This window comes from Lepidochelys olivacea (genome assembly GCF_965140295.1).
Source record: "Lepidochelys olivacea isolate rLepOli2 genome assembly, chromosome: 7".
In the NCBI taxonomy this organism is placed as follows: domain Eukaryota; kingdom Metazoa; phylum Chordata; order Testudines; family Cheloniidae; genus Lepidochelys; species Lepidochelys olivacea.
Window position 1 is genome coordinate 11,388,000 of NC_140417.1, and position 14,426 is coordinate 11,402,425.

A 14,426-nucleotide genomic window follows, 5' to 3' on the forward strand; every position below is an offset into this window, starting at 1 on the left:
GGGGCACGTGGAGACTCCACCCGCGGAGGGGCTGGGCAGCCCCGCCTCCGAGGGTGCCACGCCCCTCGCTTACTGTGCTGCTGCTCGGCGCCGCCCGTGCTGAAAGCACGGCCCGCCCACGTGGGCCTTGCTAGGGCCGCCCAGCTCATCTGTCCTCAGGCTTCACGGTGTCCCTGCTGAGGGGAAGGCCGCCCCCCCCACATACAGCCCGGACACCTGGGTTCTCTTCCTGCCACAGCCCCAGCCCCAGGGGGCCGCAGTGACCTCGCTGGCTTGGTGGTTCTGACGAAGGACGTCCCACAACCGGGGATTTCTCTGGTCCCATTCTCAAAGGCTGTCCTCTGCGCTGAGGCCCTTGTGTCCTAGCCCAGCATAAGGACTTGGCCTGTTGCAGCCCCAGGGGTGGCTCCTTTAGGGAAGAAGTGGAAGCCATAAATACAAATCCTGGGACCCACTTTCCCCTGAAACCAACCTTCCTTCCCTCCCTCCCATGGGTGCCTTGGAGCTGTCTGCAATGTTCTTTGGGCAGCAGGTGGGCATGAATAGTACCATCATTAGTCCATTACAAATAAACTACATTAAAAAAAATGTGGTTACAAAGTGAAGCACTCAAAAGTCAGGAGATGGGAAAGTTAAAGTTGCCTGTGTAACCTTAACTCTGCCCTCTTTTGTGTATGCATTATGTTCTTCAATTTTTTTTCTAACCTTAGATACACCTTTGTGACATCCTGAAGTAATAGGTACCGGGACGCCCATTGTAGATATGGCCACATACTATTTATAATTATACTGCAGGGTCAGGCCCTGGGAAGTAGATGCCACATAAGAGCTAGAGATATGAGTAGGGCTTGTAAGGAAATAAAAGCAAACATACAGCAAGAAAAAGCAACTGTGGGGAAAAGAGAATGAAATAATACAGAGTGAGGGTCAAGCAAATAGAATGTGAGATTAAGATTTAAATTAATTTAAAAGGTGATTGGGATTTTTTGAGAACTGAAATTTTTATTCAGAGGTGAAAAACCTTCAGAAAATGGATAAACAGAGTATCATTCACATAAGGAACTTCCACTCACTTAAGTAGTCCCACTGAAGTCAACAGGTGAAGGTGAATAAGATTATATATGTGAATGGCTCTTTGCAAGGATGGGTCCTAACTAATCAATCCATAGATTAGAAATGCAAAGTTTAAAGAGAAAATAGACAAAGAACCTCAAAGAGAACATTAAAAGTAGAAAAGCTGAGGCTAAAAAGCAAAGATATTTAACAACATTTTTTTTAAAATAGCATAGAGTGTAAAAGCCCTAGCTATTGTGAAGGGGAGACACTGTCTTGGTTTTCAGTTCAAAATAATTATCCGCATCTTTAAATGTTGGTGTATGAAGACCCCCATTGAAATGCATCATGAATCTCTTTCCTAAAGGGGGGGAAAAGAGGCTTATTTAACCTCTGCTGGTAGTGGCTTTAAAAAGAAAGAAACACATTCTTCTACAGAGAAATGCCCTTTTTCTTAAAAATATTATAAATACTCCACCTGCTGGAAAGCCAGAGCATATGAGCAAATAACATCACTGCATTACAAAACACCTCTGCAACTGGAAAGGAGATGGACCTGTAGTTAAATTGCTGTAATCTAGATAAAATATTGGATTCCTGAAATAGTCACTCAGATTCACATGATCATCTTCAGGCTTCTGGTTTGCAGAATCTCTCAGTCTATAAGAATGATGTAAGTGCTGTTTGGGTGTTTTTTCTGAGATCAGAATAGAAGGTGCCACAGTGCATTATAGAGGAAAATCACAATTGTTCATTCCTAGTACCTTCAGAAACCAGTTAGAAACACAAGATTTTGACTTCTCCTATCTTAATGCGCTTGGTGGCCCCTATTAATTAAACATTCCTTAATCTGAGTTTGTTTCCAAGTCATTGATTTAGTTTCTCTGGACTTTATAGTCCTTAGTAGTTTCAATTATAAAAGCATTTTGACCATCAATGGATATTTTAGTAGCTTTATTTCTTCTTGCAGTCTTTATCTGTTTTATTTCCCCAGAGAAGATATGGAACCCTGAATCACACTGATCTTCTGTCACTTTTTTAGATTTTTTTAAAAAGAACTCTAATATAACGTATTAAATATGTTTTAGCACTAGACACAGGAAAGTATGGATCATGTCCTTTATTGGTTTTGGGATCATGTTTTCAAACTTCAAATTACTTTTTAAAGTGGAATTTAAACAAAATCAAGGATGTATGTGTATTGTACTTCCTAGTGTGTCTAGGTAGATAGAATGACAGACTTGTTCAAGAGTGTGTGTGCGCGTGTGTGCATGTGAGCACGTGGGTTGAATGCATGAGAGAGAGAGAGATCATGTTCTGTTTTAGCTGTTACCTGCTCAAGGACATAAGCCTTAATACTACTATACATAACACAAAGACCCTGGTCATGACCTCATCTGTGAACTCCAAGTGCCGGTTCTGTGTCAGGGAGATTTCCTGCTGGCGTGGGGCTAATGGAAAAGTGGAGAGGCATGTCAGGGTGTGGCAAGGAGTTATAGGGGGCAGTTGGCTTTGCATTCTGGCTGTGACCAGCTCCACAGGAAGCTATGGCAGCACAGTGTAAGTTAGAGCTGCCCCTGGAGCTGCTCTAACTGACAACTCCAGAAATTCAGACACAAAGGTAGCATACATCAGCCTTTGCATCCCTATGACCTCCTGTCCATTTTTACTGCAATCCAGAATCAGGGTCAAATTCACTTTTTAACCCAAGTGATAGGGTCCTATTTTTTGAAGCAGGAGGCCCTGAGTTATTTTCCTGCTTAAAACTGTAACCCACTCGCCAGATACATTACATGTCCCCTTCTATGCCCAGTCCAAAGAGAATGTGAGTCTGTTTCAGAGCCTGGCTCCTTAGCTCAAGCTTCAGCAACTCATGCAGTTAGCTGTTTCAGTGCCCAGCATCCGCCAAGATGGTAGCTGTAATGCAACCTTGAAGTCTGTGTGCCAGAAAACAAAATTGACTAGAAGGTTTCATTCTTACCATTATTTCAGAGTAAAATCAAGATTTAATTAATTCTAGTTCAGCAATAAAAAGCCCCAGTGTTAGCCCTTTACAAACATTTGGATACTCTCTTTTTCAGTGTGCAGGATCACCACACGTTTCTCCAAGCTCTCCCTCTATGGTGTGATACCTTGAACAGGTACACCTATTATCCAAGACTAAAGTAGTTATAGGAATAAATTTAGCAAAATGCATGTCCAGTTTCCACAGTACATAATTCGGCATCATTTACAGGATTGCATAATGAGAAGCCAGCTGGATCTTATGGCTAATGTTAGAATATAACTTTCTCACTAATACAGAACATTTCATTTTATTATGCTTAAACTGGGAGGAAATGTAAACTAAAACATTACAGAGAGAACAATTTTTGGCTTTTAAATGTTTTTCTGACGTAGAGAACAAATCTCTCATTGCTTAAAAGCCACATCTTAATGGAAATATGAAGAAATCATCTTGTATGTCATCAGATTCCTCTAAACTGGCAGACTCATGTGAATGTGATTATAGGGTAGATTTTTCTTTATGGTTATAATCTATCGTAATGCAGTTCAAACTGGTCAGATTCCCATGCTAAAACAATTCAGTGTATGAAGGCTTCTTGATCCTCAATATTTTCAATAATAATAGAATCATTGCTGATATTTAATGACTATTTTACATGTCCATGACTCTTTTCTAACTTTGATTGTCTTCCATGCCTTTTGCAGTCCTAATCCAAAGCCTTCAAGAAATTTTTTAAATCTCAATTTTCATAAGTGGGCAATGATATTACAGACATTGGGCCAAACTAAACCCTGATGAATGTAAAGCACTTGTCTACATGGGAAGGTACCACGTGGCAAACCAGGATATGAATCTACAGTGCACTAGATTGCCATGTGGTAATATCCTGTGTGGACACTGCTACAATGGACTATAAATTCTGTAGTGCGCTTTGACTAACTGCCAGGGCCGGCTCTAGGTTTTTTGCCGCCCTAAGCTCTGCGAGCACAATTGTCCAAGCAAAAAAAATAAAAAAACAAACCAGGATGGCCGGAACGCCGCCGGAACGCCGCCCAAACAAAAAAAGAAAGGTTGGCCAGAATGCCGCACCTGGAATTGTTCCGCTCCAAGCACATGCTTGCTTTGTAGGTGCCTAGAGCCGGTCCTGCTAACCCCCATTTCAAACAGCAGTATGTCAAAGTACACTACAAAACTTTTAGTGCACTGTAGCAGTGTCCCCATGTGATGTTACTGCCCGGCAAGCTAGTGCACTGTAAATTCATACTCTGGCTTCACTCTGTAAACAATTCCTTAGAAGTCAATGGAGCTGCACTTTGAATGAATTTAATTTATTAAATCCTTATTGTCCCTCCTCACATTTCTTATTTTTATTAGCTGTCCCAAGCCAAGTGGTTAAACCATTGATACTGTTCCCTACCAGTGTCTACGTGTTTAGGGAATTTAAACAGATGTTAGCATGATATGTACATGATTCATAGACAATTAATTATATTCAATTATATATCCCCACCATCTCAAACTGGGATTGTAATCATGGCAAAGTATATGTATGTGGGGAAGATGCTGGGATTATAGATGTGGCAATTCGGGAGAGGAATGTTGGGATTGTGAGGATGAAAATAAAGAAGTATTTCATGATTAAGGCAGTGGATTGGGACTCAGGAAATCTGTGTTTAATTCCAGATTCAGCCACGGACTTCCTATGTGATGTTGGATAAGTCACTTTGGGCCAGATTTTCAGAGGTTCTGAGCACTCACAACTCCAGTCAAAGTCCAGGGGCACTTGAGATACTTTAGCACCTCTAAAAATTAGGGATGAAATCTTGGCTTCATTGAAGTTAATGAGGCTTGAATTTCACACTCTGTGCCTCAATTCCCTATCTGTAAAATACTACTAATGAACACAAATCTGCCATCAGGAATCATAACATTCAAAAACCGGTAGGAGAACACTTCAACCTCTCTGGCCACTCAGTAAAAGACTTAAGGGTGGCAATTTTGCAACAGAAAAGCTTCAAAAACAGACTCCAAGGAGAAACTGCTGAGCTTGAATTAATATGCAAACTAGATACCATTAACCTGGGTTTGAATAGAGACTGGGAGTGGCTAGGTCATTACACATATTTATCTATTTCCCCATGTTAAGTATCCTCACACCTTCTTGTCAACTGTCTAAATGGGCCATCTTGATTATCACTACAAAGGCTTTTTTCTCCTGCTGATAATAGCTCATCTTAATTAATTAGCCTCTTACAGTTTGTATGGCAACTTCCACCTTCTCTGTATGTATATATATATATCTTCTTACTATATGTTCCATTCTATGCATCCGATGAAGTGGGCTGTAGCCCACAAAAGCTTATGCTCTAATAAATGTGTTAGTCTCTAAGGTGCCACAAGTACTCCTGTTCTTTTTACGGATACAGACTAACCCGGCTGCTACTCTGAAACCTACTTCACAGGGGCTCTGATTGCAGGGCACTAGTCAGATACTAAGATAAGAGGAGCCATAAATATTCCTACATAGATAGTGGCACGGGAAAAGGGGAATGCTGGGGTTGTGTGTGGGTGTAGCCACTGGACAATACTGAAACATGCATATGGAAAATGAGGTTGGAGAGCATAGTACCACCATTTCCTCCCAGGTAGGACCAGTAAGCAGATGAAGTAGGTTTGCATTTTACCCCCGGTGTTCACAGGCATGTGCAGGTTACCATCTAAACAACTGTTTAATCATCAGATGGGGACGCAAAGAGTTTCCAGAACATGAGACATATTTACAATACCAAAAGTGTGTAACAAGATAATTTTTAAGTAATAATATATTTGTCAAAACAGTCCAGTTAAAGCTACCGTGTAAGAAGTTTCACTTATCTGAGCTGGCTCCCACCACAGATATAGATCTAAACTATCTGTCTGAGTGTCCCTGTCTCTGTAACTGCTGCAATATATTATCAGGACTTGACATGAATGCCAATTCAAAACACAGCCAAAAAAAAAAAAAAAAGAAGGAAAGGAGCTGCATGCAATGGTGAACTATGGGCAGAGTATAATGGATTTAAAGGCAGAGTGATGTAACTCTGCCTAAAATCCCTAGCTACTGCTTTCGTGAGCTGATTTTGCTTATGTGTATCATCTTATGGTACTTTAATGAGTTAATATCCCTACAATGGCTTGATTTAAACTAAGCGAGAGTGAGCAGATAGGTGAGTGGCACATCACAAGGTATTGCAAAAGTGAAGGGGATAAATATCCCTGTAAAAATCCCCTACGTTTTGCAAACTGCATAATTTGCAATGGCCCATAGCTCTCCTATGTACAAGTTAGACGTAAACAACAGATGGTGTAAAATTGAGCAAGGCAAATGTCTGAGCTTTTGTTATTGATACCTCTTCCTGTTAGAGAGAATGAGTGTGTAATTCTTTTACAGGACAGTATGTAAGTGCTGAAAAAAGCACACATATGTTTGTGCTCGTGGTTTTTCTGTGCTTTTTCATTTACTATTGCTATTTTCTCCTGCTATGAAGTCATTTATACTTTGGCATCTGCTCTGAACCTAAGTTAAATTAAGTTTTCAGTAGTAAATGTAGGTAGATTTTATCATACAGTTCTAATAAAAGAAGTGCCATGCCATTCTTTTCAGTTCAGTAAATTCTGTCCAGGAATATTAGACTTAAGTACATTGTGGGATACTGACAATCTCAAAGAAGATAACTTAAATCATAAAGGGGCTGATCCTGCAGAACCACCCATGAGTCCCATAAGGTGTTTGGATACCAAGGTAAGAAGCATGGCACATAAGTCTAGCTGGCTAATTTCATGGAAATGAAACAGGACCAAGTTCCTTAATGATTATCTTCTTTATTTAAAAAAAAATGCTTGAATTCTTTTAAATTTTGTATCTTAAATTACTATTACCCAGCAACATTCAGTCTCCTAACTGGAATCTCTATAACAATCTTAAGGGAGTAGTTACTAATAAGAAACAGGTACCAGTGTCTCAGACCAGTACTTGCACATTATCAGATATACATGTACAATCCTGACTTGAATCCTGAGTCTTCTTCCTGAATGTACAGCTGCCATGGGCAATCTCCCAAGTACTTGGACAAATCCTTTAAAAGTGTTTTGTTACCTTTTATTATTAATTGTTATTTGTATTATGGCGGCCATTCTTAGATACCAGTCAAGATCAGAGCTCCACTGTGCTAAGGCACGGTACAAACATGGGATGATCCGTTATTTTATTTATAAAATCTAAACTTGGGTCCTAAACTACCTGACACTGACCTTTTAATAATCCTTTCTGACTATCTTTAAGTAATTATCTTTTTCCTAATTGCACCTGTATACTCAGCGTGGGGGGGAAAACTTATTTGCAACATTGATGCATAGATACATAGATGTATAGATCATTAAAAATGCATTAAAATAATGTTTAGAAAGACCAGGGCCAAACATGCTGGGCAAATTATGCATTTATTAATTAACAGTACAAGAAAACTAAATCACAGCTGGATCAGTGCAAACAGGATGGAGAGCTGCCCTGACAGGATATCAATGGATTCCCTGGGTCGCATAAAGTTGGTGTAACTTCCTTGATGTGGGGGATCAGGGATGTGACAGAAAGCAGGAGGGGATGAGTTTGGGGCACACTAGGCTCCAGTAATCTCTTGTCAGTGCAGCAATCCTCCGAGGGAGCATTCTTGCCAACACAGTGCACAGCAGCCAGCCCTTAGCTTGGTCTCCGGTCCGTACTAGGATCAGGGGAACAGAAAGGTAGCTTGTCTTTCTCAGTCCTTTCTGGTTCCTACATTGAGCATATTTCATCTGGCCCCAGAGATCTGGCCCAATCTATTTAACCAAGAAAAGAGCTGTGACTTCGAGTCAAGCAAAAGAAACACGTATGTAGCTAACAGAATATCCAAAGGAGATTCTCCAAAAGGACTCATTCTGCCAGATTTTTGATCAGTTCTCACATTTTCAGCAGAGTGACTGACAATGTTCTTTTCTCAACATTTATTCTTTACGTATGAAGATCCAACTCCTGCCATTCTTACTCCTCGTTTTGGCAGCATTTGATCCTAAAAGCAAATCTGATTTTAAAAGCATAGAGCATTGTAACATATGGAACTGAATACCTAGTCATCTCACACTTTTGCACTGGATGCATCATGTACAATGTACTGGCTCCTTCACTACCTGTGTGTCTGGTATAAGAAAAAGCACATTGTGGAATGCAGGCGTCATTTCAGAAAAGTGAGACCACTTTATCTGGGGCCTATCCTTTGCTCACAGGAGCAGTGCTGTGATTTCAGTGGGGTTACTCAAATTAGTAAAAAGAAAAGGAGTACTTGTGGCACCTTAGAGACTAACCAATTTATTTGCGCATAAGCTTTCGTGCACGAAAGCTTATGCACAAATAAATTGGTTAGTCTCTAAGGTGCCACAAGTACTCCTTTTCTTTTTGCGAATACAGACTAACACGGCTGTTACTCTGAAACCTGTCAAATTAGTAAGTGTTGCAGCAGCTAGGCCCTTTGTTTAAAAGCCTGCCGTTGAAACAGTCTCCTGAGAAACACATTTAGTTTTCCTGAGGGCATCAGGAGGCATCAGGCATACAACCTGACTCCAGCATACTTCAGCACTACACAAATAACTTAAAGATACTCAATGAAACCATAAGACAACACTGAGCAGACACAATTCCAGTTTGTTTCAGGAATTAAATGTGTCTTAAGATATGTCGACACTTCAATAAAAGACCTGGGGCTGGCCTGAGTCAGCTGACTCAGGTTCAGCGAGTCTATAAACAGCACTGCACACATTCGGACTAGGGCTGAAGCTGGGCTCTGGGACTCCTTGTAGGGGGAAGGTCCGAGAACCAAGGCTCCAGCCTGAGCCCAAACATCTACACTGCAGTTTCGAAGCGCCACAGCCCAAGCCCTGTGAGCTCAAGTCAGTTGACCTGGGCCAGCTGTGGCTCTGCTGCAGATCTTGTATCAAGCACACACCCTTAAAGAGAAAACTTGGGGGCCCTATTTCCCTAGAACAGCTGTTACTTCAGAGATTTGTGACTGTAATGCCTCCATCCTTTGGATAGTTAAATTCTAGCCATAAGGCATAATATTAATACTTGCATTTCTATAAAACCTTTCATCCAAGGATCACAAATCAATTCACAAACCTCACTGAGTTTGATTCCCTAATCTGTAAGGTAGGTCAATATTATCATCTCCATTGATCTTGCATTGGTGGGTGAAATAATTTGCCCACAGTCACAGCAAGGCAAGTCCAAAACACAAGAAAAGTAAGTGGATTCTTGCATTCCTGCACTCCCATGAAAGTTTCACAACTCACCACCCATCATAATCTACCTCTGGCAAATGGGATGCAAATAGTGTGTGTGTGGTAAGGTGCAGATGTGTGTTGAGGTGTATAGTAGACAGCATCTCAGTGCCTGATTTCCCAATCTGGCAGCACAGACAGAAGAAATGTATTTCAGGGACTGATTTATCCCCATCCACCTCCTGTCCCTCCACACCCCACATGCACACTCACATAACCATGGCACTTTGAGGACCTGCCAGTCATAAGTCTAGCTCTGCATAATACAGTGATAAGTCAGTGGTAGAACCCAGGAATCCTGATTCTCAGTTCCTGTTCTCACCACCAAACAGGACTTTTACATTGATTGCATCCCTGACCAAAGGGTCTCTAACAGTGAATTATGTGTGAAACACCTCTTGGCAGTAGGACAGTGCTCCAGTGAACCAGTTAGTCTGTATGGAATTAGAATTCCACAGGTCTGTGTGTCACAGGACCTACACTCCTAATTGCTACCGGGATTCTTTTTGAGCTCAAAGGGCAGGGGCCTGTGTTTTGGAGCAAGAGGACCGGAATCCTGTCCCTGCTGCCAGCACAAAGTTCTGCGTGGCCAGGACATGCCGTTTAGGGTATGTCTACACTGCAGGTAGGGGTGTAATTTCTGGCTTGAGTAGACAGACCTACACTACTTTCGTCAAGCTAGCACTGTACCAATAGTGGTGTGAATACACAGGTGGCAGCAGCAGCTAGCCGCCCTAGTGCATACCCCAGGGTTGGCAGCTCAGTGCCCCAGCCGAACTGCTATTTCCAGCATGCTAGCTCCATGCCAGTGAGCAGGGGTCTGACTCCCCCCAGATGGAAATGACACCTTCCGCCGCAGGGTGGAGGTACCCCTCGGGACAGCTGTGAACTCCTAGCAGGCTATGGGTTTATTTCAGGATTAGCATCCCTGTTTTACGGATGGGGGGGACCGAGAAGCACAGAAAAGGGAAGGCCCCAGCCCCAGAACTCCCCATGCGGGCTGGCACAGAGCATTGACAAGAGCCATCCCTGGGTGACTCCCCGCAGACAAAATACCCAGTGACACTGGGAACAGAGCCCCATCCCTGCTCCCCAGCTGCCTGCTCTAACCACTAGATCCCTCTGCCTTCCTAGAGCCCCAGCCCAGGCGCCCCCTGCCCTCACCATCAGCCCAGGCTCCCTCCCTCCAATGGAGGCAGCCTGTGGCTAGTACCGCGGAGCGGGGGGGAGCTTGGCAGAGCTGCTATTCCACACAGTACGGTAGGGGTGAGCTCCGCCCCGGTTTACCCTCTCCTCCCCCGGCCCCGGAGCAGCCAGCGCGGCGCAGCAATGCGAGCCGGGCAGGCGCCCCGCGCACGGTGCCTTGGGCTGCGCCCAGCCGGCCCCAGGGCGTCCAGTCCGGCTCCCGCTGGCCAGCGCGCGGGATGAGGAGCCCGTGCGAGGCGTTCCCCGGGGACTGAGCCTCCCTCCCGCTGCACCATGAAACTCTACTGCAAGGTGGTGGCCATCCTGCTGTGCCTGGGGATCCTGCTGCTGCTCTATCTCTTCGTGGGCAACGCGGATGAGCCGCCGCTGCAAGGGGCCAGAGAAACCCGCTTGCCGCTGCTGCCCGTTTCCCCCGGACCGGGGGGCCGCGCCCACCCACTCTTTGCACATTTCCAGCCCGTGCAGGCGGCGGCGGCAGCTCAGATTTCCAAGCGGGAGCCACGTCTCAGCAAAAACCCCGGCAAGCGGAGTCCTGCGAGAGGGAAGTTTGCAAACGTTCGGTAAATGCGGCTGCTTTTGTTTTATTTTTTTTTTTCCGGGGCTTGGCTGCAACAATAGAGGATTGGGGGCGGCGGGAGGGAGGGAAATTTCCGGGGTAAGTTTGCAGGGAGGGTTGGTCCGGGATCTAGAGATCCCGATTCTGCTGCTCGGACGGCAGCGGTTTGGATCAGAGCTTCCTTGGTTGGAAGCGGGATCCTTCCTCGACAATATCTTGGCATGGAGCAGCAGCCCCTGTAACGCGTTTTGTGGAATGTGTGGTGCCCCGGGTCAGTTTCAGCGTTGGACTCCTCGCGGGTCGAGTCGTGGCAAAACTGCACCAGAATGCACTTTCCTGGGGAAGAACTTTCTATGTCCTGTCACTAACTTGAACCTCTCTGGTTTGAGTCGCACACTGACCTTTTCCTTTGCTTTTGAATTCCTGCTCAAATAGCCCAGTTTTTTTTTTCACTCTTGAGTTTGGCAAATACATCACGCGCTCTCCCTCTTTAGGTTGCAAGGCCACGGATTAGTTGCACTGCACACAATAACGGGAAGCGTATAAACTGCTTCTCCTGTCTCCTAATCGACTTTTCCTTGAAACATCAGTGTCTGAGACCCCATGGAAATGTTTGGAAGTGCCATGCAGAGGTTCTGTTTTTAACCTGTAGAAAAGAATTCCCATTTCTGTACAGGTAACAGACGTGTGTGGCTCACCTTTGTGAGAAAGCAGCCTTCATAAGCAAAACCATTCTGACTGGTTTTGTGGTTCTTTGGAAGTATAAAGCTGATTTTAAAAAAAAATAAAGTGTAATTTGGTAGTGATAGATTACAAATAGGTGAGAAATTTCTGTCAACCGCAATGGCTAAACTTGTGCTCATTTTGTATTGAAAGTGAGTGAAAACAAAATGAAATCAGATGAAAGGTGAATAGCTATTTGTGTATAGCATTAATAACATTCTAATATATTTTATATAATGAGTTGGCATTAAACAGTTAAGAGAACAATGAATACTTCTTGTTTTACCATTGTTTTTTATATATGAGTGCTGTTAAGAAAACTTTGCTGAATGATGTTTGATTTAATGTGAGCTAGCTTTTAAAATATTTTGCAACTAGAATATTTTTTTAAGAAGTTACTGTGATTATGAATCAGAAAAGTACAAATATTTGCACTGTTTTTTTTTCTGTGGGTAGACGACTCTTTTTCTCCTCTGCATTTTAGCTGTATTATGGTGAATGTGACTGAACTATCAAATGAACTTTGTATGTCTTTGATTCATGATTTCACAGAGATGCTCAAATAAATTGGTTAGTCTCTAAGGTGCCACAGGTACTCCTTTTCCTTTTGCTGACTGAAAGACTGTCCCGTTTTATAAGATCTTATTCTTTAAGTTATTAAAGCAGTTGGTTTCTTACAAGCATTGTATCTATATTGAGCGCAAGTGATGTTTACTGTGACTGGCAATGGATCATGAACAGAATTCAAATTGATGTATTAAAGCTGGATTATTTACATTAGCAACTGTACCTCCTGAAGTCATTTTTCTTTGGAGCATATCTCTTAGATTATCATGGAAATCATGGACAATACTAAAAGAATGAAGAGCGAAAGTAGCAAAATCTTCTGAAGAGGGTAAACAACCCTCCCATTTCAATGAATAAGAATCATCTTATGTTCTGAAAATTTGATATTATCTGGGTTTTGCTTGTTTATTGCATTTTCAAGTACGTTTTACAAGGTCTGCACAAGGAAACCTTGTTAATCAGGAGTACTGCCTCCCCCCCCCCCAAAAAAAAAAAAAAGTAAAGAAGCTGCATTTAAACACTGCATTTTCTTCTGCTTTCATTAAATTTCTGTGCTCTTAAGGCGTGATCCTGCACCACTGAGGTTAATGGGAGTTAGGTCACTGATTTCACTGGGAGCAGGAGCAGATAGTTAGGGTCCAATTCTGATACCCTTGCTGATCAGTTCTTTATTGCACTAGCCATTCCATTGTTTTTTCTGGGACTACTGCCAGAGAGTATTACTCAGTTCAAGTCAGGGTATAATTTGCAAAGCATGTAAAAGTTATGTCATGGCTAGAAAAAAAAATTCTTATTTCTCTAAATAGTTAAAAGACCAGTGACAGACCCAGGTTTAGGCTAGACCAGCAGTTCTCAAATTGTGGGTCAGGACCCCAAAGTGGGTCAGGACCTTCTTTTAATGGGGTCACCAGGGCTGGCTTAGACTTCCTGGGGCCTGGGACCGAAGCCTGAGCCCCACTATGTAGGGCAGAAACTGAAACCTGAGGGCTTCAGCCCTGGGCAACGGGACTCAGGTTACAGGCCCCCTGCCTGGGGCTGAAGCTCTTGGGCTTTGACGCCCCCCACCCTGCCCCGCCCGGGGTGGTGGGGCTTTGGCTTTGGCTTTGGCTTTGGCTTTGGACCTCCCCAGAGCGATGGGGCTTTGGCGGGCTCAGGCTTCGGTCATGTAATAATTTGTGTTGTCAGAAGGGGGTTGTGGTGCAGTGAAGGTTTAGAACCCCTGGGCTGCACCTCTCTCTCACTAGCCTGCTGAGATGATCTGCTTGGTTTCTAGGGATCTAATTCAAATCTCACTGAAGTCAACAGAAAGTCTCTAATTTCGAAGGGCTGGAATCAGGCTCTGGAGAAATAGGCCCTGATTCGGTAAGTTAGTTATGCCTCTGTCTAACTTTAGGCATGTGAGTAGTCCCATGCATTTAGCTGGGGCTTACATATGCTTACAGTTTATGTAACGCAAGTTTATGTAACTTGATGAATCAGGGCCTTAGGCCATTTGGTCCCTGCCATACTCTACACAGGCAAAAAAAGGTGGTTTTATTTTTTCACCTGAGTTAAGCTAATTGATTGAAACCCCAGTTCCATAATTCCTTTAACGTACCTGTAGTGAGGACATCATTTCACACCTTTAAAATCATTTGACCTGGAAGTATGTAGGCTGCAACACGACCAGACTTTCTAGGTATGTTCAAATGATCTTAAAGAATGAAACTTTGTCTACATGGGCATTGAGGGGGAATTAATTGACTTAACTCAGTTGAGTTAGCGTAGCTTGATTGGGAAAAATGCACCCTTTTTTGGCTCATGTAGACAGGGCATTACAGTGTGTCAATGATAGAAAAAAGCATGGTTTTAAAATGTAATAGCTAACACGTTTTAAAATCTTAGTGTAGACAGAGTAAATGGTAATCTTAATGTGTTAGCTACTACCACTTGCTCCGTCTACATTAGAAGATTAAAATGTGTTAG

General features: G+C 43.1%; 1 protein-coding gene across 2 annotated transcripts in view; it reads left to right on the forward strand.

Annotated features, from left to right (window-relative positions):
• The first annotated feature begins 10,725 nt into the window (after positions 1-10,725).
• GXYLT2 (glucoside xylosyltransferase 2) overlaps positions 10,726-14,426 on the forward strand; it is a 29,969-nt gene continuing 26,268 nt past the window's right edge. For both annotated transcript variants that reach the window (XM_084634200.1, XM_084634201.1), the window contains exon 1: positions 10,726-11,175. In XM_084634200.1, the coding sequence (XP_084490326.1) occupies positions 10,889-11,175 (287 nt within the window). In that variant the 5' untranslated portion in view covers positions 10,726-10,888. The remainder of the gene's footprint in view (positions 11,176-14,426) is intronic.